Source organism: Amborella trichopoda, chromosome 8 (genome assembly GCF_054954075.1).
Source record: "Amborella trichopoda isolate Santa Cruz 75 chromosome 8, AtrichopodaSantaCruz75HAP2 v2.0, whole genome shotgun sequence".
Taxonomy (NCBI): domain Eukaryota; kingdom Viridiplantae; phylum Streptophyta; class Magnoliopsida; order Amborellales; family Amborellaceae; genus Amborella; species Amborella trichopoda.
Window position 1 is genome coordinate 41,410,830 of NC_142343.1, and position 19,698 is coordinate 41,430,527.

At 34.7% G+C, this 19,698-nt stretch overlaps 2 protein-coding genes across 10 annotated transcripts; both read left to right on the plus strand.

The window, feature by feature from the left end:
• The first annotated feature begins 1,526 nt into the window (after window positions 1-1,526).
• Window positions 1,527-9,470, plus strand: LOC18433573 (Haloacid dehalogenase-like hydrolase (HAD) superfamily protein). 7 transcript variants are annotated; one of them, XM_088875010.1, is made up of 11 exons: window positions 1,527-1,668; window positions 1,972-2,088; window positions 5,608-5,676; window positions 5,788-5,892; window positions 6,617-6,671; window positions 7,591-7,664; window positions 7,867-7,950; window positions 8,067-8,207; window positions 8,305-8,370; window positions 8,811-8,920; window positions 9,049-9,470. In XM_088875010.1, exons 1-11 carry the CDS (start codon window positions 1,567-1,569, stop codon window positions 9,290-9,292), a joined length of 1,167 nt encoding a protein of 388 aa, XP_088731136.1. In that variant the 5' UTR covers window positions 1,527-1,566; the 3' UTR covers window positions 9,293-9,470. The 7 variants fall into 7 exon arrangements, with proteins under 7 accessions (XP_088731136.1, XP_006843720.1, XP_088731139.1 ...); XM_006843657.3 differs by having other exon boundaries at window positions 1,531-1,668; window positions 9,124-9,470; XM_088875013.1 differs by having other exon boundaries at window positions 1,536-1,668; window positions 7,596-7,641.
• Window positions 9,471-11,370: 1,900 nt separating this feature from the next.
• On the plus strand, window positions 11,371-16,923 carry HEME2 (Uroporphyrinogen decarboxylase). Of its 3 annotated transcripts, none has more exons than XR_016061735.1 (6): window positions 11,371-11,696; window positions 14,038-14,159; window positions 15,099-15,209; window positions 15,469-15,657; window positions 15,970-16,232; window positions 16,326-16,923. XR_016061735.1 is itself a non-coding variant. In XM_088875009.1 (6 exons), the coding sequence occupies exons 4-6, from the start codon at window positions 15,508-15,510 to the stop codon at window positions 16,839-16,841; spliced, it is 792 nt and encodes a 263-aa protein (XP_088731135.1). In that variant the 5' UTR covers window positions 11,371-11,696; window positions 14,038-14,163; window positions 15,099-15,209; window positions 15,469-15,507; the 3' UTR covers window positions 16,842-16,923. The 3 variants fall into 3 exon arrangements, 2 of the variants coding, with proteins under 2 accessions (XP_088731135.1, XP_006843721.1); XM_088875009.1 differs by having other exon boundaries at window positions 14,038-14,163; window positions 15,970-16,095; XM_006843658.4 differs by having other exon boundaries at window positions 15,970-16,095.
• Window positions 16,924-19,698: the final 2,775 nt, after the last annotated feature.

Below are 19,698 nucleotides of genomic sequence, written 5' to 3' on the forward strand. Positions count from 1 at the left end.
ATAGAAAAATCTTGGCTGTCGTCCTCAACCAAACCTTTCACTCAAAACATTACTTCACACTTATTTGTCATCCACATGAACCTTTTTGAGTGGAGAATAAAATTGTTATTATGCGTTACTTTGCCATTCTCAATCTTTGACTGAAGTTGGGAGTTTCCTTTTTTTTAAAAGTTTATTATAAAGCAGCAATTATTCAAGTCGATGTAAGATTGTAATAATTTATGCTATCCATAAGGTTGCAACCTTAAACAAATCCAATTAAGGTGCACCTTTAATCTTATCATAGATATAATTTTGATATAAAATCTTTTTAGGATTCTTTGAGAATTTATTTTCATTTCCAATTATAAAATTTTAAGTTCTAAAAATTGTTCAAATCAAGTAGACCTAGAAACACATGAAAATCTTAAAAATGGACTGTTGTGTTTTAAGATACACCATTTCGCATACCCTAAATCAATTTTTTTTTTCATATTCATATATTTGAATATCGAGATACTTATTTAGAAAGTTTTGTAACATCCAAACAACTTTTTATGATGTATTTTTGAGGTGAACCTTTACTTATAACAAACTTTTTCTTTTAGATTTTGACATTGTTTTAAAATATATATCGAATTTTGGCACTTTCTTAAAAAAACATGTCAAATCATGTAAAATTGCCTATATTGTGTGAATGGAGACTATCCAAAATTTGGCTTTTCAGATTTAAGTTATAGAAACTCAAAATCGATTTTTATCCTTTTTGAAAGAAGTAATCGAGCTATTATTCCAATTATTTAGACTTAAATTCCTCTTTAAGTAGGTGTTTTTATTTTGCCCAAGGAGCAAATGTGCACCATGATGTGGGAGGAGTATGCAGATAAAATAGTGGACTTTTTTTGAAGGGGGAAAATATCATCACAATTTTTAAAAATACCCAAATTATCCTTGCCCAGTGTTTGGAATGAGAGGCATTTAAGTAATTTGACCCACGAAGCCTCAAATGAATGACAAAAATTCTTTACTGTTAAAAATTGTTCAGTATTAGTAATATGGAACAATTAAAAGTATATGTTGTTACAATACCCTTAATATTTGGTATTGTTAAGGAATGCATTTATTATTTGTAATATACAAATTATTAGGGATATTTTTATCATTTAATTGAGATATCTTAGTGGTTAGATTACAAAAATACCCTTGACTATCCTACGGTCAAAATACTAAACAAGAGCAATAAATAAATAAATAAATATATATATGTATATATAATTTTTTTTTTTCATTACAATCAAGTGTCGTTTTTTTCTATATATATATATATATATATATATAAAGCGATACCTTATTGAAATGAAAAAAATAAAAAATCCCTTGAGAGGAAATTTGGCCCTTTTAATAATTTTGCATGGTTTCATCCCCTTGAGAGGAAATATGGCTCTTTTAAGCCTTTGTCAGTAATCAGTCAAACATTGCCTCAGTCATTGGAAGTAAAAATGGGGGTATTTTCGGTACCTTGCTTAATTCAAAGGGTATATTTTTACTCTCCCTTCTGGTTCACAAGAGATCTCGATTGTTCTTGCCATGGATTTCTACAATTTCAGCTGCCCCTCCTCCTCTTTCGTGCCCACGCAAACCACGTTTCGGTTTCGGATTTCGTCCTCTCCACTCCAACTCAGATTTCCAGTATGATTCATACTTTCTCTCTCTTTCTTGCATTCGTTCTTTTTTTTTTTCTTTCTTTTTTCCTTTTTTTTTTATCTATTTTGTTTTGATGTTTTGATCACTGTGTGCTGAGTCTCATAGAATTTGAAAATCATGGGTCATTCTTTATTTTGGGGTTTGTTTGATGTAGGGGCTGTTTGGGTGTAAGCCTTTTGGCTGTGCTCTTTCTCTCTCTGAGGTCTTATAAGTTACATTTTTTTGGTGTTCTGCTGCTGTTCTTAAGACTCTTTTTGTTTCTCTCTCATTTTTGATGATTTTTGGCAGAAATTGAAGGAATATGGCTTAAGAAAGTTTTCAGTGACGGCAAAGGCTTCTGGACCTGAGGAACATGATTCTCAAAATGGGTTTTCAATGAAACCGAAAAAACTATTCATGGAGGAGGTAAGATATTTACTTATTTTTTACTCTATTTTTCTTTTCGTTTGGCTTATTCTGCGTTCTTTGTTGTGTTCCTGGATTCTTTTTCCTTTTCCTTTCCTGTCATTTTTGATTCCTTGAATTTATGGTGAATGTAGCCAAGAATAGTTTATTGGAGTAATTATCTATTTCTCGTAATAGAGCTTGAATTCAGTATTTTTTACTATTTTATTGTTAATGTTTCAATTTACTGCAACAAATGATCTTACAGGAAAGAAACCAGTTGTGTGACATTCGTTTCATGTCTTAAATGTGGGTATTAATGAAGTTACTCGTGGTTTTCAATTTGTGTTTTTGGATTGCTTATGTTCGAAACTTTCTGTAAGAAATGATAATACAGGAAGAAATCATTTTTATGACATTCATATTTATTTCTTAAATGTGGATTCTAGTGAAATAATGGTTTTCTGCCTTATAGACACAGTCACGGTGGATATTGTTTGAATTTATTTACCATGGAAGGTTTCTTCAACATCATCATTCTTGCTTAGAGTTCACCAAAATGAGAAAGTTCCACGACATTTATTTCATTACAAATCTATTGTACAAGTTGCCACAATATGTATTGGTGCATAGCCTGTATAAGGTTAAAGAACATGAAAAGATGAAGACTGGTTTTTTCTGACCTAGTTTTTATATACTTTTTTGCTTGGTGTTGTGAAATTGGTATCCATGGAATTGTTTTCAAGCGCCCTCTTTCCAATTGGGGTTCACTAGTGAGGGAGCTTGTGGAGGTGTACCATGGGCTCCACTCTCATAATGGGATAGTGCTTGGACTCAGTGCCAACTTTATACGTTTAACAGTGAACAAGGTAGGATCATGGAGATCACAGATCGATTAATTTTGGTATCTATTAAATTTGTGCTAAGGTTCTCTTTCTCAAAATTAAGTGCGTATCAGTTTTATCTTTATCCTCTACTTAGCTAGTTATTGACCACAGTGGAACTTAGTGTTTTTGGTTTGTTCGTATTCCAATATAACTCTAAGAAAGGTTTGCATCGGAGATTATTCTGAACCTAGAAGTTCTAACATGTTGATTGTATTGTAAGTCAATTGTATAGCTTGGAGTACATTACATAATGAATCCCAATTATATAAGCTTAAAGAGCATAAAAGATGAATCCAGATGTTTATGTAGCTTTCTTGGGACAACTGTTCCTGTAATTACTTGACGGGTGATGTGAATTAGTAACCGTGAGATTGGCTTCTGGATCCCTTTGATCAAATTAGGTAGTCTAGAACATTTGTGCAAAGTTTCCTTTCATCAAGATATAAGTTTAAACTAATTTATCATGGTTTTGTAACTTATATAAGTTTAAACTAATTTATCATGGTTTTGTAACTTACTGATAAATCCTAGGAGATGCTCATGGGTGAGGGATTTGCATTATCATTAGGAACGTGGGGGAGTGTGTGTTTGTTTTGCAGTTTTTTTCTCATGGAGAGAGTAGAGAGGATTGTTAATCACATTTTGTGGATGTCTCCTTCATTTTTGGTTGGGGGTTTTAGTGGATTAGGCCCTAGCCATCAAAGTCATAGTTCAATGTTCTATGAAGGTTTTCACTTTCGGTATAATGGTCCACCTGAGCAAGAAAAAGGTGATGAGTCTTATATTGGAGAACCCAGGGAACCTCTCTGGTAGTACCAACTTGATGTTGTTGGGATGTTTTCTCTTGATTTATGATATTATTTCTTTTGTTATCAATAACTCAACTTTGGAGATTTGAGGTGGTAAGGATGTTATTTCAGATGTTAGGGCCTTGAGCCCCTCTATATAGGTTTATTAAAACCCTATTTTGTTGAAGGGACAGAAGGCAATCCTATCCTGGTAAAGTTTTGATGAGGTTATCCTTGACAGTAAAGTTGAGCTTATCAAATATTATGTCAATTTTCTTGGCTCTTTCAACTTGACCTGGGTGGACTTGTATGCATTTTTTGGTGGGTTGTGGTGTTTACAAAGGTGAGTTCTCAAAGCAAGTGGTGGTTGTGCAGCTCCCTCATTGTTCACTTATACTGCAAAACTCTATAGTTCTGTACAAGATTTTACTCGAGAGACTGTATTTAACTGTTAGTTTTTGTGGATTTAATTATTCCCTCTCTCCAAAAAGGGAAAAAAAAGCCGCCAACTCCTTTGAGACAATAAGTTTGGTCAACCCAGTGGCCTAGTTATTTCATAGTGGCATTTTTATACTAGAGGTCTACATACGTGGATTTTTTAGGGAAATTATAGTTCACTAGGATGTCATAAATAAACTCATGAAGCATGTTGGCATTCTTCCTTTCATATAATAGGTATTGTTTCAAGTTCCAGATGTTAACCTCAACTTCAGTTTTTTTATTTTTAAAGCACATATATACTAACAACCTGAATACTTTGTCAGAATACACACATACATACACATACACACTTACACACAAACACATATAGGGGTGGCAATCGTGGGTGAACTTGAACTGACCCGTGGGGTCGGGTTTGGGTCCAAGTGACTTCGACTTGACCCAGGTTGGGTCCGGGTCCGGGATGGTATGGACCCTATCCCAGCCCGCCCCGGCGTAATATATAAACACATATGATAATATATATAAAGCGAAAAGTTTATATAAGGTTGCAACCTTAAAAATAAAATGTAGAACTATGGATGCCCCTCAAAAATCCATCGGTGAAGGTTGTTTGAATGTTGAAAAACCCTCTAATTGATCATCTCGACATCGAGATGTATGACTATGAAAAAAAAAGATTTTGAGTCCCAGAAATGGTGCATCTCATAACACATTATCTAGACCGTCCATTTTCAAGATTTTTATATGTTTATAGATCTACTTGATTTTAATATTTTTGGAGTTTAAAATTTATAATTAGATTTGAAAATAGATTTTGAGATAATCTTAATAATATTCTACATCAAAATGATATGTTGTGATAAAATTTGAAGGTGCGCCTTAAATGGATTGTTTAAGGTTGCAACCTTATGGAAACCACACCCATATATAAAATGGCATTTATATTTTTAATTTCTAGGCCCATGTCCCAGTTGGGTCTGGGTGAAACCCAGTCGGTTTAGGTCCGGGTCCAGGTTGGGGTCGAGCCGGACTCGACCCGACCTGTTACCACCCCTACACACAGATGCCCCCAGGCCAGGGCCCACTTCCTTTTTTTCAGAATATATTAATCATCTATAAAATGTATGACTTTTATTGTCATATTATAAGGACTTAGCATAGTCTAATAGTAAATGATGTAGTCCTATGCTTAGACAGAGTTCCAAGTATCTTGATGTTATTTATGTTTTATCATTGTCCCTTGTAGTAGTGTCATAATTTCATGTTTGGGGGAAGAATGTTCTTTAGTGCTTGTATCTCCTGTCCATGTTTCAGATTGTACTTTCAAGGTAAATTAGTGGTAGGTTATATGTGCTTACCGTTGAGAATCTCCTATATTTATCTAGATTTCTGGCAAAGACCTTATTTGTATTGGTTTCCAGGCAATTGGAGCTGAATATGGGGAAGGTTTTGAGACATTTAGACCCAATGGACCTCTGAAGGTCGATGTGGTAATGGGGTTCACTTTTTTGTTCATGTTAAACATTGTTCATGATCATTTCCTTTTTTATTTTTCTTTCTTCTGTAGGCTTCTCTAACCGCTCATGTTATGTTTGTATTAGGATTTTTTAAATGATAGAATGCAAGAAAGTGGTCTTCAAAGGATAAGATATGCTATGAAGCCTGATGAAGCTTTTGGTCTTATTTTCTCTTGGGATAATGTTGTGGTATGTTTGGCACTCTACTTATTTTTGTCTAAGATATGCTTTGAAACTTGGACAACTTTAATGAAGTTTTTTGCTATGTTCTGATTGACTTGATTGGATCATTATTGAGTTTCTAGTCTTTTGGGAATGAAAAGAACTTTGGGTGAGTGGAGTTAAAAGAGAAAAAACAGAAGTGTTTATTTACTTGGTGTATTTTGTGATCATAAATTTGGATCACAATCTTGTGATTTGACTTGATTATCCTTGGTGAAACTATAAGTGGAAAAGGACTTGAAACATGCATGTTTCAATTGTTAGGCCAGTTGGAATTTGGTGGGCTCCAATTACATGCTTATCTAGAAATCAAGCTTTGTAATACTTTGAGTTGGGGATGTGTCTTTTCTCCTCAGGGTGGGGGCTTTGGGTATTCCTTTGGTAGATGATGAGAAGACCAAAGGAACAACATGTTAGTCATAGTCAGTATATTCCTTCTGTTGTAGATTCCCTTGAAAGCCCTAGTAAAGGTGACTGATGTTTGGGGTTTGATACCAATGATGTGCTTTGATACTGAGTGATGAAAAATTACATCTGCATATTCCATATTGATTGGAAAATTTATCCCTTCTACTTACTTGAATAGCCACACTGTTTCTTTTCTTCCTTCTTCTATATCGAGTTCAAGTGAAGAAGATGATGAGCTCGTTATGATGTATTGTTGACATAGTGGGTGGTACTCTATCTTCAGGTTGATACTCGGGCTTTGAAATTGGATGCTTGGAACCAACTTGCCTCTGAAGAAGGTAATTCGACAACAGTTTTTGCTTTGTCTGAGGTACATCTTGGAGTTAGTTTATCATATTATGCTCTGGAATTCTACAAATTAAACATTTATTGATAAATCCGCATAAACATTGTCCTATGGTTTCTCTTTACAACCAGTGCCTTTTGGGTTACAGTAGTTTTCTATTATATGTTTTGGGTTTCTTTTATTGTAGTTAATGTGTTCTTTCCTGGAATGTCCCGTCAGCAATATCATTTTGGTCAATTTGAACCTTAATGTTATGTTGGCTGTTATATCATTGGATGTTTACATGCAATAATCTGATGAAATTTATATTCATTTGAGATGCCTAGTTTGGTGATTTGTTATGTTGGAGTTTTTAAATTTGTTCTCAAATGTAGGAAAAAATCAGATTGGAGTCTTCCAATGCTTATTTGGACAATTCTGCTATATAGTTGCTGATTTTTTTTTTTAATGATTTTGTGCTGAAATATCTCAAAGGAGAAAATTGGTGTCGATTGGGGGTCAATTGGTTGATGTCAAAAAAGTTAGACATTAAACTCCATGTAGCAAACTTTTTCATGGTTTTTTCCTTAAGGCAAACTTTTTCATGGGTTTTCAAAATCTATGCTTGCCAGCATGTGTGTTTCTGCAACTCATTAAATCTGAAATATTGGACTAGTAAGCATATTTATGAAGTTTTGGAATGAAGAACAGCAACTATATTAGTTTTTATTGTAGATATATTATTTCTTGTCTACTAAGAATATCTGTATTAATATCCATCTGTGCATTTGCAAGCTACTTAGTGAAAGACTTAGGTGCAATGGCTGCTTGTTGGTATACTTGTTACCATACTGTCCTGACTTGTCTTTATTGGGTTTTAGCTTAATCAGTTAAATCAATAAATTAGGTTTTTGCAATTGTTTTTTGGGCAGGACAGGATGTCCCAAAAGATAGTGAGATACAGAGGTCCATGCTTTATGCAGGTGCCGATCATGTCCTCCGTAAGGTTTGCAAAGTTCATGTCATCTATTTTGGCTTAGTTCTGAAAAATGTGATCTTCTAGTGCTAAACTAATTTCTTTTAAACTTCTATGATTGCTTTCATATCTTTTATCAATTTTTTGAACATTTAAGAAAATTATTTAGTGGTATCCTGTGTTCTTCTTTGATTGTTTAATGTTTCTGAAGGTGGTACCCCCTTATGTTCAGGTTCTTTGTTGGGAGAAAGGCAAAGAGGAACTGGAACGACTAAAGCTACGGCTATCACAAATATACTATGAGAATCTTCTAAACGTGAGTCCCTGTGATTATTGATTGTTCTCGCAGGTTCTATATTATATGGATCCTTCATTCTTTTATTGTTAAACAGTTATTTGTAGCTCACTTGTCCTGAGATGTGATTTCTATAGGTAGAGGCACCCATAGAAGGATTGAAGGAATGGTTGGATGCTCTTTATACGGCTGGCATTCCTTGTGCTGTTGTATCTTGTCTGGATCGTCAAAATCTCCTTGGTTCGCTTCAGAGAATGGGACTGCGAAAGTATTTCCAGGTATAAAACCAAAGTTGGGTCTGTGTATGTGTTTCTTTTTCTTTTCCCCATTGGGGCTGTCTTATCTAATGAGCATTGGTGTATCTCCATGCTTCAGGCTGTTGTGACTGAGGAGGATGGGATGGAATCTTTAGCTCAAAGATTTCTTTCTGCAGCTGTCAAGGTTTGGAAACTTTGAGGCTATATACAATTTATTTGTTGTGGCCTATTTTTTACATTTGGGTCAACTGCTGTTGAAAATTTCTGTATCTATTTGTCAATCCATAAAAGGAGGACCTAAGTTGTGTGTGCGTGGTCCTGCACGAGTGTGCATTCTGATAAGATTGAACTGAAAGAAGACGTGAAGGTGTAACGGATGGTGTTTAAAAGATAATAAAACAAACAACTTAAGGAGAATATACAAGAAACTCCTAAATAGAAAGAAAGGAAGTGATAATGAATTAAGGGGATCAGAGTAGATGGAGGGGGGGGGTTGCGTTCAGAGAGTAAATCTAATAAAAAGTAAAATACCATTAATTGTCTCGGATTGGGTTAAATGAAAATTTTAACCTTTTGCATTTGAGAAGTTTGGGTATGAATGATTGGCTAATGTGTTTGTTGCAGTTGGATAGGAAACCATCCAAATGTGTCGTGTTTGAGGATGATCCAAGAGGAATTACTGCTGCTCACAATTGTACAATGATGGCCATTGCATTGATTGGTTCTCACCCTGCGTATGTATCATTCCTCTCCCTAATCTTCCTATCCTCTCTCCCTTTTTCTCTCTCTGAGAAGCACATGTTAGCCCACAATGCGCACACACTTAAAAAACATCTTATCATTCTCTCTCTCTGATAACCAGACATTCCCCACGAGATAAACGTATATTTGAGAGAGAAAGATTGGACATCATATTGAGTTTAATAGTTGGGTATAGGTATGAGTTGGACCAGGCGGATCTTGCTGTTGCAAGCTTCAGTGAGCTTTCGGTGATAAACCTTCGAAGATTATTTGCGCACAAAGGCTCTGCCTTCATGGATTTGCAGAAGCAGATAGAGAATAAGGCTCCCCCTAAGAGGAAGCTTTACATTGACACAATTTTCTAATGTCTCTCTACAATTCTTTCCTTCCTTTCTCCTCTTTTCCAAGTTCTTTGATGTATAGAAATGAGCTGCATAAAGGTGAGCTCTCTTTTTTGGCCTTGATAGTAGCATATATGTTGTGAATATCATTGTGAATATGGTCTCCATAATGGTGCTTCAATTCATCATGCTCTCTCCTCCATATATCTAGACTTCATCATGCCCTCTCTCATGAATCGAGACTTCTTTTTAGTTTCTGTGATTCCTGTAATAAGTGGTGATTAATGCCTCTTATCATTCTGCAAAAAATTAAAATATCAATGTGTTTAATTATATTTAAATGTATTTCATATATTGGGCCCCTTGGGTCCCTGGTTGGGTCCGGGTCCATTGCCAGCCCAACTTTTGCAAGGAAATTAGCAAAAATGTCAAGAGATGTTCATGTTTAACTTGGTTTTCAAAGATGTCCAAGTTGCATTATTCCCGAAGTTCTCAATTATTTAGTGATAAACATTACACGTGCTTAGAAATGAAAACTCGGTAATTAAACTACTGAAAATTCAAAATTTCAGCAATCTTGTGTACAGTGTGTTACACTCATTTGATACTCTTAGGTCATCTTTGTCAAATGAACAAATAATGCTACATCAGTAAATGCCTTTTTGGTAATTTTAAATTCACTTAAAAAACAATTACCCCAACCACGCCTCCAATCTGTCTCTCAGTTCTGGTGAACTTCAACTGAGAATTAAAAGGGATTGCATTTAAGTTCGATACTGTGAAAAATGTGAAATTAAAGCCGGATCATTGAAGGTCTAAAAATTTGAAAATCTTAGTGAAAATCAAGCCTCGAAACCTAGTAAATGCAGGGAATATTTTTGTCATTTTAAATGACATTATGAAATCCAACTCTTTCTATTTCGTTGGCAGAAAAATGAATACAAATATATAGTTATTTATTTATTTATTGGTGCGAATAAGGGCCGTGTAGTAGGACCTACCAAATTCCTTCCCATAGCCACAGGTGCTTCCACGTCCGATTCCCAATCTGAATTTATGGATTTTTTCCCATAGCATTTGCTTGCACGTCCGATTTCCAATCTGAATTTATGGATTTTGAGATGGGATCTCATACCATTTATCTTTGTTATAAAAGGGTCAAAATTACTCATAATCTTAGATGTGGTTTGGGTATGTCATAAAGTTCGAGAAAATTGTTTTGAGTCTAAATCAATGCAACACTTACAACTAGATTTGATGGACAAGAGTGAATGTAATTTCATTGTATTTTTATACTTTTTTTTTAAATACTAAATTTTATTATAGGGTGTAATTTTTACAATGCCCAAACTCTAAACAATCAAAGTAAAACGTACCTTCAAATAATGTCAAAATATGTTGTATTAGTACCAAAATTCTTATTGATGGCTTAGAAATTCATTTTCATCTTTAATTATAAAATTTTAATATTAAAAAATATTATAGATCAAGTAGATCTATGGACATTTAAAATATTTGAAAATTGATGGTCTAGATAATGCATTATAAAATGACTATTTCAAAGTATTAAGTTCATTTTTGTTTTTTTGGTCAATGTACCTCAAGGTCGAGATGATCGGATATAAAAATTATTTATCATCAAACAACTTTTTAAAGTTCGCCTTATTTTTCATTGTTACATACCTTAACCTTATATAAACTTTCTTCTTCATATATTTTGTCAAAAAGTAAGGCCACCTTAACCTTATATAAACTTCTTCTTCATATATTTTGTCAAAAAGTAAGGCCAAAAGTTGACCTAAATATATATTCTGAATAAAGTAAAATAAATGGGAAGTGTTAAAGATCCTGAACAGCAATAAAGAACTTGTGGTGAGCTATAGAGCAGTGTTGTTTTGACTTCTCTGTTCCAGAAACTTCACCGAAATTTACGAAATATTGGAGGAAACAAAGAAATTCACGAAATTTTGGGCTGAGAATGCGAACCTCAGGAAAGATTTCACTGCTCAATGTCCCGTTCCGGGATAATTCCCCTGATCACTGTTCCGTTCCGTTTCCCAAATGTGAATGCATTCTAGAGAGAGAAAGAGAGGGAGGAGAGAGAGAGGATAAGATCCTCAATCCATTTTCCTCTTGCTATCCTTGTTTCCTCAAATTCCAAATCTGTCTCTCTCTCTCTCTCTCTCTCTTCTTTGGACCTAGAGACCAGTGTGGGTCTGGCCTCTTTCTCTGCTTTGCACTCAGAAACCAAAGTGGGTTTTGTTTCTGGTTTGAATCCATTGAATCTTCAGAGGGAAAACTGTAAGTGTGTGAAAGGAGATGGCTTGTATTGGTGGCCCCTGTTCATTCTCCTCTTACAAGACCTTCCCCAGAAAACCCACCCTTCTTCACACTAGATTCAAGCTCAGAATAAGCTGTACAGTAGCAGGTAATTTTCCCTTATTTTCCCTTTTATTTATTTCTTCCTTTTTTCTGTAAATTACTGCTTTACAGTCGATAATTCTTTATCGATTACTGTGGGATTATATAGATGTATGGATTTTTCTGAAGCATTTCCTGGAAATATTCTTAGTTTGAAATTTGGGTTTCTTTAGAAATTTCTTGATTGAATGTTTTAGACTTTATACATGGTTTTTATTGAGACTGAGAAGGTAATTGGGACTGAAAATTCGAAGCAATCAGTGGAGATGCTGCGGAAATTAGGCGCTTGTATGTGAGTCTTTACTTTTTTATTTTTTTGCATGTTGGAAGGTTATTACTGGAAGCGATTCCGTTTGAAAACTTTAGTTATTTATGTGGTTTTAATGGTTATTTCTGCTAAACTGAAGAAAACTTTGAAATTTAAGTTTCTATCCTGCACCTTCGACCTTCTGGCCTGCATTTTTTGGCTTTTAATTTATCTAGCCAAGAGAAAAATTGGGTTAATGTGGATATGCGTGTGAATATGACAATGTGATACTGAAATCAATTTGTGGGTGTTTGTATTATTGAGGTTTTCCATTTTGTGTTTCCTTAATTCCCTGTAAATGAAAAGTCTATAGTGTTTATTGGGTCTCTTTGCTGGTAGGGAGAAAGTTTTCCTTATGGTCCAGGACATGGAAGCTATCGGTAAGGGTGATCTACATTTTTAGAGAGAGATTAGGTATGGGACACAGTTTCAATGATTCATACATAGATATGAGTCCCCTCTTCATGATCCATGTTTCAGACGGATTTTGGACCTAATTTTCTAACTATATATAATCTCTAACATGGAGATTGTGAAATTGTAAAAATAAATAAATTTTAAAAACTATAAATGATAATTTTTTGAAAGAAATTTTTAACCATTGATTTTTCCCTTTACAATTCCATAGCCATCTTTAAAATGGATGTGTGATGACTTGGGGGATGCAATTGTAGTTATGCGTCCCCCGACGAATAAGTCACTTTCCCTTAGGTATGAAGTGGGACTGGTTCTTATTTTATTTTACTTTATTTGATTTAAAAATCATCTTTGTTATGTGTGAAAGAGTGGGGTTTTACTCAGGGGTAAGGTATATACCATACACCAGTAGTGTATATGGCACATGAGGACATCCATGGATCTTTCTTGATGACTGATGGAGATTCCCTGTTGTTCCCATTTATGCCCATTCACTTGGTTCTGGTCGATCACTACTATCCATCTTTAAAAATGAATGGTAGTGTTCAAGGTTCTTGTGGCTTTACTGTAAAACATATACTCCTGGTTGATCGTCTTTCCATTAGTGTGGATATAAATACTTGGCTTATGAATTATTTTGATAAGATATGGAGATTGCTGTGGTGTTCAAGGTTCAGATTATATTTGATTGAGGATGAAGCTTAGAAATTGATTTCTTTTTTGGTTCTATTAGAGAAACTTACATTTCATTGAAGTGGTAGTTGACAATTTACCTTGGGATTTTTGAATTGTTTTGAAGTATATTGGGTATTTTTTTTTTAAATTTTGAATATGGGTTAGATTGTTGTGGCATTCAATGTGCAGACAAGATTTGATAGAGGAAAACGTTAATAGTTGCCTTCTTTACTGGTTACATTAAAGAGAAGTGTCATGATTAAATATCCTCAAAGTGGTACTTGACGAGTCTACCTCAGGGTTCTTGTGGCACGTTTTCTAGTAGATTCTTTTACAAAGATCTCATGGTGAGAGCAGGGTGTATGTCACCGTTAGGCTAGTTTATCAATTCCCTTCTCGACCACAAAGTACTCTTTCATTTACCAAAAGCTTGTCTGAAAATCAGAATCCTGTGTCCTCTCATAATGAATTGAATATCTGTACCATTCTCAATTCAGCAAATGATGGGTAACTCAGAAAATATGATTTTTTCTTTACTGGTGAATGGAATTTTTTCATCTGAAGAGGTATGGATGTCTTAGGCTATCTTCTTGATTTCGGTGACTTGTTCATTTTGAAACTGATTTGCTTTGTCCTTCCCAACAGAAGAGAGAAGACATTTTGGTCGTTTAAGCTCCACTCGTTTCTAATATAGCAATATTGGTTTTGTGCATATTTGCACGTCTGTACTTTTTTGCATTCATCCATGCCTCGGAAGCCCATGTTTGTCTGTATGTATGTGTATGCATTGGCATACATATGCAGGTATATATGATTTTCATGCATGTGAATGCATGGCGGACCCCAATTAGTTGGGAAAAGATGATGCATGTGAATGCATTTTTTTACTTGTGCATGTAGTTATGTGGTGGAATTTATTTTCTAATCCTTTCAATGCCTCATTTTTCAGAGTCTTTTGTGGATACAAAGTTGACCTGTGTAGATGAACCCATCCTTCTCCGTGCTGTAAGGGGAGATAAAGTTGAAAGGCCCCCAGTGTGGCTAATGAGGCAAGCAGGGAGGTACATGAAGGCAGGTTCGAATGCTATAATTAGACTAAATTACTTATACACTTTCTCTATTAATCTCATATAGTAGTTTTTAAAGGCAAAATTGATACCAATTTAATGACTTCGAATAATTACCTTGATTGTGCTTGTGCAAACTACTATCTCTGCCCTCTACTTTTTCTGTTTTCCAAGATCAAATTGTTTTCTGCTTGTGATTAACTGTGATTACTTATAACTGCATATTTATGGAAATTGTAGAAGGGGGACGAGTCTACAACTATTTTATGTCATTATTTTGTGAGATGTACAGGGTTTGTGGCTTACCCGTTGCCCAAACATAAAAATTAAGAAACTAAAATTAGGGCAAATCACCTTAGAATCCAAGAATTCAGTAAGTTAATATTTTATTCTGTATTACGGGAAATTGGTGATATTGAGTCAGTTTTGTAGGATTGTGCAAAAATGAGTTTATGTGAAGCTTTTTTAATGAATGGGGACCATTGTGGTTTCCTTAATTTTTACTTCACACACATCCATATTTTAGTGTTTTTCAGTCTCACTAGCTAATGATAAATGACTGAAACTGGTCAATCTCTAGTAATTTGGTGAATGATTTTGTGTTTCTTGATTGGTATGATTCAGTAAACATTGTTGTTTAAGATATATATTTTGTTTTATTTGGAAATAATATCGTTGCAAGTAGTCATATACTCTATGTAATACCTTTCTCATAATCCTTCTCTCTTTTGTTTTGATGGTGACTTGTTTTTTCAAATGTCTGGTTTAATTGTTTGCCTTGGTGAGCTGCCTTATTGTCTAGAAACTTTGGAAATTTTTACAATATAACTGTCTAAGTATTTATGCTTTTATTTCTACCATCAAAGCTTAAGCGTAAAGTTTGACTTATCAATTCTCTTTAAGATTTAGCATGTGCATGATGCCATCATTTCTTTTTTGGCAGAGTTATCAATTGATATGTGAAAAGTACCCTTCATTCCGAGAAAGATCAGAAAATGTCGATCTTGTTGTTGAGATATCTCTGCAGCCATGGAAAGTTTTTCAGCCAGATGGGGTGAGAAATATTTTCACTCTTGGGGCTATTAGCTTGTTGTTGCTATCTATACAAAACTATCTAAAAGATAGGCTCTCTATATAAATTTGGTCTTGCTTTCTAGATGGACTGTTTACTTGTTCAAACCTATGCATGCTAACATTATTCAAAGAAAAAAGAGTTCTGTTTATTCAAATATGCATTCCCTCCATCAAACCCACCAGGTATTGTACCATGAAAATTGCTAACAAGAATTGGTTTTGACAATATGTTATTACAGGTTATTCTATTTTCAGATATTCTCACTCCGCTTCCCGGGATGAATATCCCTTTTGATATTGTAAAAGGAAAAGGCCCCGTCATTTATAATCCTATAAAGACCGGTGCAGATGTTGATCAAGTGAAAGAATTTGTTCCTGGAGAATATGTTCCTTATGTTGGGGAGGCTCTGACAATCCTGCGAAAAGAGGTGCGTTGGTTTTTTTTCTTTTCTTTTTGAAATTTAGCACTTCATGTACAATTATAGACTTCACAAATGCTGCCAATTATATCCTCTTAGTTTTTTATTAGTTTTTTATGTGTATCTTGGGAGTCATAATATAACGCTTTGGAAAACGACAACCGAATGACCCTTTTCTCATGTTGTTTAGATTCTCAATAATGTTTACTTTCTTCCTCTTGGCCCTACTCAAATAACAACTTCTTATAACTTCTATTGGCATAAAAATTATGATAAGATTTGATAATTGATCACTGACTTTTTGCTTTCTCTCGGACACAGGTTAAGAATGAAGCAGCAGTGTTGGGTTTTGTGGGAGCTCCATTCACACTTGCATCTTATGTGGTCGAAGGCGGTTCCTCGAAGAATTTTACAAAGATAAAGAGCTTAGCATTTTCTCAGCCAGAGGTACGCCTCTCTACCCGCTCTGTATCTTCTCAATGCAAATTGTTTGAGAGCATCTCATCCGCAATATGATCATAATGAGTTGGCAATTCTACATAGCCCAAAATGGTTCAGAGCATCTCATGCACAAGATGTTCGTAGTGAGTTGACAATTTTAACAAAACTATTTTTCTCAAATCTCATCTATGACTATTGTTCTCAAATCCTAAAGCTATTGTTGCATTCTCTCACAGATCCTCCACGCCTTGCTGCAAAAGTTTGCCGGTTCCATGGCCAAGTACATCCAATACCAAGCGGACCATGGTGCCCAAGCAGTCCAAATCTTTGACTCATGGGCCACTGAGCTCAGCCCAATAGACTTTGAAGAATTCAGCCTCCCTTACCTCAAACAAATAGTGAGCTCAGTTAAACTAACCCACCCTAACCTTCCTCTAATTCTCTATGCAAGTGGGTCAGGTGGGTTACTTGAAAGGCTCGCATTAACAGGTGTAGATGTTGTTAGCTTAGACTGGACTGTGGATATGGCTGAGGGCCGGAGTAGGCTGGGCCATGGAGTGGCAGTCCAAGGAAATGTGGATCCTGCAGCATTGTTTGGATCAAAGGATTTCATCACTAAACGTATTTATGATACGGTTAAGAAGGCTGGGGACAGTAAGCATGTGTTGAATCTTGGTCATGGGATCAAGGTTGGGACACCAGAGGAGAATGTAGCTCACTTTTTCGAGGTAGCAAAGGGAATAAGGTATTGAGATTGTAGTTTTTTGTAGAAGATTTTGTGTTTTTGATGAATCTATGGTGCTTTTTGAGCGAGGGAAGCACATTTATCGCTGATGCATTGTGTTTTGAGGTGGTGTTTTTAGTTACATTTTTTTAGAATTGGGCTTTGGGATTTTGTTATGTCAGATAAATGGGGGTTGTAAATTGAGAGAGAGAGAGAGAGAGAGAGAGAGAGAGAGAGAGAGTTTTGTAAATAACCAATTATAATTGAGTTATAAAATTTTTGTAAAATTTTAAAGGAAAAAGTTTATATAAGGCTTCAACCTTATACTATAAAAGAAAGGATGAACCTTAAAACCTCATCAAAGAAAGTTATTCCCATGCTGAGAAGCTTTCAAATACATGAGAAAGAATTTACTTTTCTTTATTTGCATCTCTTTTCTATTATAGTCAATCCCATCTAGTCATATACATATATAGAATTTGAACCCGAATTCCCTTTCTGATTTATTATTTCTATCTTATTGGTCGTTATCTTTTATTTCAGCATATTGATTTTCGCTTACTTTTTTTTTATTTTCTATCTTTTCATGTATGGATTTTGTCTATTTCTACACATACGATTTACATATACAACGTATATCACTGTCAAGAGTTAATCATAAAACCCCACGAATGGATATATAAATTCTATGAAGTAAGTCAGTATTTATAGAAGGCATGGATAGGGTGGTCCGGCAAGATCATCATCTACGCATTTTCCAATTTCTCCCACCCATAATACAGTTAGGAGCAGGTTGTTAAAATTGTCTAACTTCAGCTGAAGAGATTGAAATCCTCGGTGCTCAACTCCAAACTGAAACAGAGCATAACTTATTTGATCTTCATGGGACTATCATACTGAGATATCATCTAAACTGCTAATTCTTTGAGAATATCATCCATATCAACTGTAAAAAATTCTTAGTACATCACCAAATTATATTTATATGTATTTAAAGTTTTATATTTATTCAAACTACTTAAAGTTTTTCTCTGGATTGGCAAGGCGCCGGAGCGCTTCACTTCGTCAACCAAAACAAACAGGTTTTCAAAATTAACTTAACAACATTAAGGGATTTATTTGATAAAAAAAGAGTGGAGAATCGATGATGCATAAAGAATTGAAATGCGTGGTGTATAAAAATAGTTTAAAATCAAACCATTTTTAAAGCTCGAAGCTGTTTTTTTTTCTAAATTCATGATCATAGAGTTGGAGAAGAGATATATCTTTAGAGTTTTTGCTGTGAGCACGTTGTATGAAACCAACTGGGTACCATGCCATACAAAATTAAAGTATGGCATGGTACCCAGTTGGATTGGGTACTCCTTCCAATGGATTGGGTAGTTATCTCTGTTGAAAAGAATTAAAAGGAAGCTTTGTTACAATGGATTGGGTAGTTTTCTCTGTTGAAAAGAATTAAAAGGAAGCTTTGTCACAAAAGGGTCGAGGTTTTCTACTTTTGAGAATTTACATCATTCAACATCCTCAAATTTGAGATCAATTGGTTAGGTCACCGGACCTTCAAATTTAGAACCCCACACTCACCTACCAAAAAGAAACTTTTGAGATGGCACGTTACGAACTTAATGTAATATAAAATAGATATAGTACATGGTATCTTAACCGTCCATTTTATAAACAAAGGGTTATAGATGATAAGTGATTCCTTGTTTAGGGTAAAACAACACGGGAAGTCAGTCCGCCACCTATTTTTATTAAGGAAAATTGCTTCAAGTCTTCATTATGCGGTCCCAGGGTATAAAACATCTATTTTAAAGATGGATGCAAATAGGTGGTCCATTTAAAAACAATTGAAAGTCACGGTCCAAATGTTTTTTTCATAAAATCATTATTTTTATTTCTTAAAATTTATTTATTTTTTTATATTCATGATTTTCATATTAGAGATTACATGTCCTTAAAAATTGGGTCTGAAAAGCCATCTCAAAAATAGACTTTTAAGAGTCACTCACTTCTACATGGAATCATAGAAACCGTGTCCTTTTATTAATACAAAAACTATAATACATTTAAGTATATAGGGATGTCCTTTGATGAGGAATATTTTCTGACTTTAGAAAGTCAATGGAAAGAGATTAAAGAGGCGGGTCTTGTTTGGTAAATTGTGGCAATTGAAACTATACCTTCAGTATTGCCGATAAATCCTCCACTTAATTAGTCTCACGAGAAATGTGTCTAAAGTTCCACCAGTAATTTCGAAACAATTGAATACAATTGTGAACTAAAGTAGGACATTTCCATGGAACTATCATAGAATTCTGGATCGAACACGCATCAATTTTGGAGTCGTCTCATTCTCAACATTCCTACAAGTTAATTTGTTGCACCAACTGCAATCCCCTCAGTAAAGCCCAAAATTTAGCTGCATTATTTTGTATTTCCTCGAAATGATATGAGAAGGCAATTATAAATGAGAGAGTCAAGATGTATGAGAGCAACACCTTTGCATTTATGTCAAATAGGGAAGAAAACACCAGTTCTAGGTTTAAGAAGGGTGATAACCTTAAATTTTCTCTAGATTGTATTAGGTAGGTTTAAGAAGGGTGATGACCTTAAATTTTCTTTGGATTGTATTAGGTAGGTTTAAGAAGGGTGATGACCTTAAATTTTCTCTAGATTGTATTAAGTAGGTTTAAGAAGGGTGATGACCTTAAATTTTCTCTTAGATTGTGTTAGGTAAAGGGCTGGATTGGGTTAAGCAGGCAATTAGCTTAAAATTCTATCAAAACTCATTAAGAGGGAAAAAAACATCCATTTGGATATGTGAAGTGTGAAGAGTCTCAGGTGTCTATGAAGAGACTTGGTGTCTATTAATCGATACAAAT

Coding starts and splice junctions, on each gene's coding strand:
- LOC18433573 (XM_088875010.1), top strand. CDS start 1,567: ATGGATTTCTACAATTTCAGCTGCCCCTCCTCCTCTTTCGTGCCCACG. Junction 5,677..5,787: donor GACCTCTGAAGGTCGATGTG/GTAATGGGGTTC, acceptor TGTTTGTATTAG/GATTTTTTAAATGATAGAAT. Junction 8,371..8,810: donor TTCTTTCTGCAGCTGTCAAG/GTTTGGAAACTT, acceptor TGTTTGTTGCAG/TTGGATAGGAAACCATCCAA.
- HEME2 (XM_006843658.4), top strand. CDS start 11,588: ATGGCTTGTATTGGTGGCCCCTGTTCATTCTCCTCTTACAAGACCTTC. Junction 14,160..15,098: donor AAGCAGGGAGGTACATGAAG/GCAGGTTCGAAT, acceptor CTTTTTTGGCAG/AGTTATCAATTGATATGTGA. Junction 15,210..15,468: donor AAGTTTTTCAGCCAGATGGG/GTGAGAAATATT, acceptor ATGTTATTACAG/GTTATTCTATTTTCAGATAT.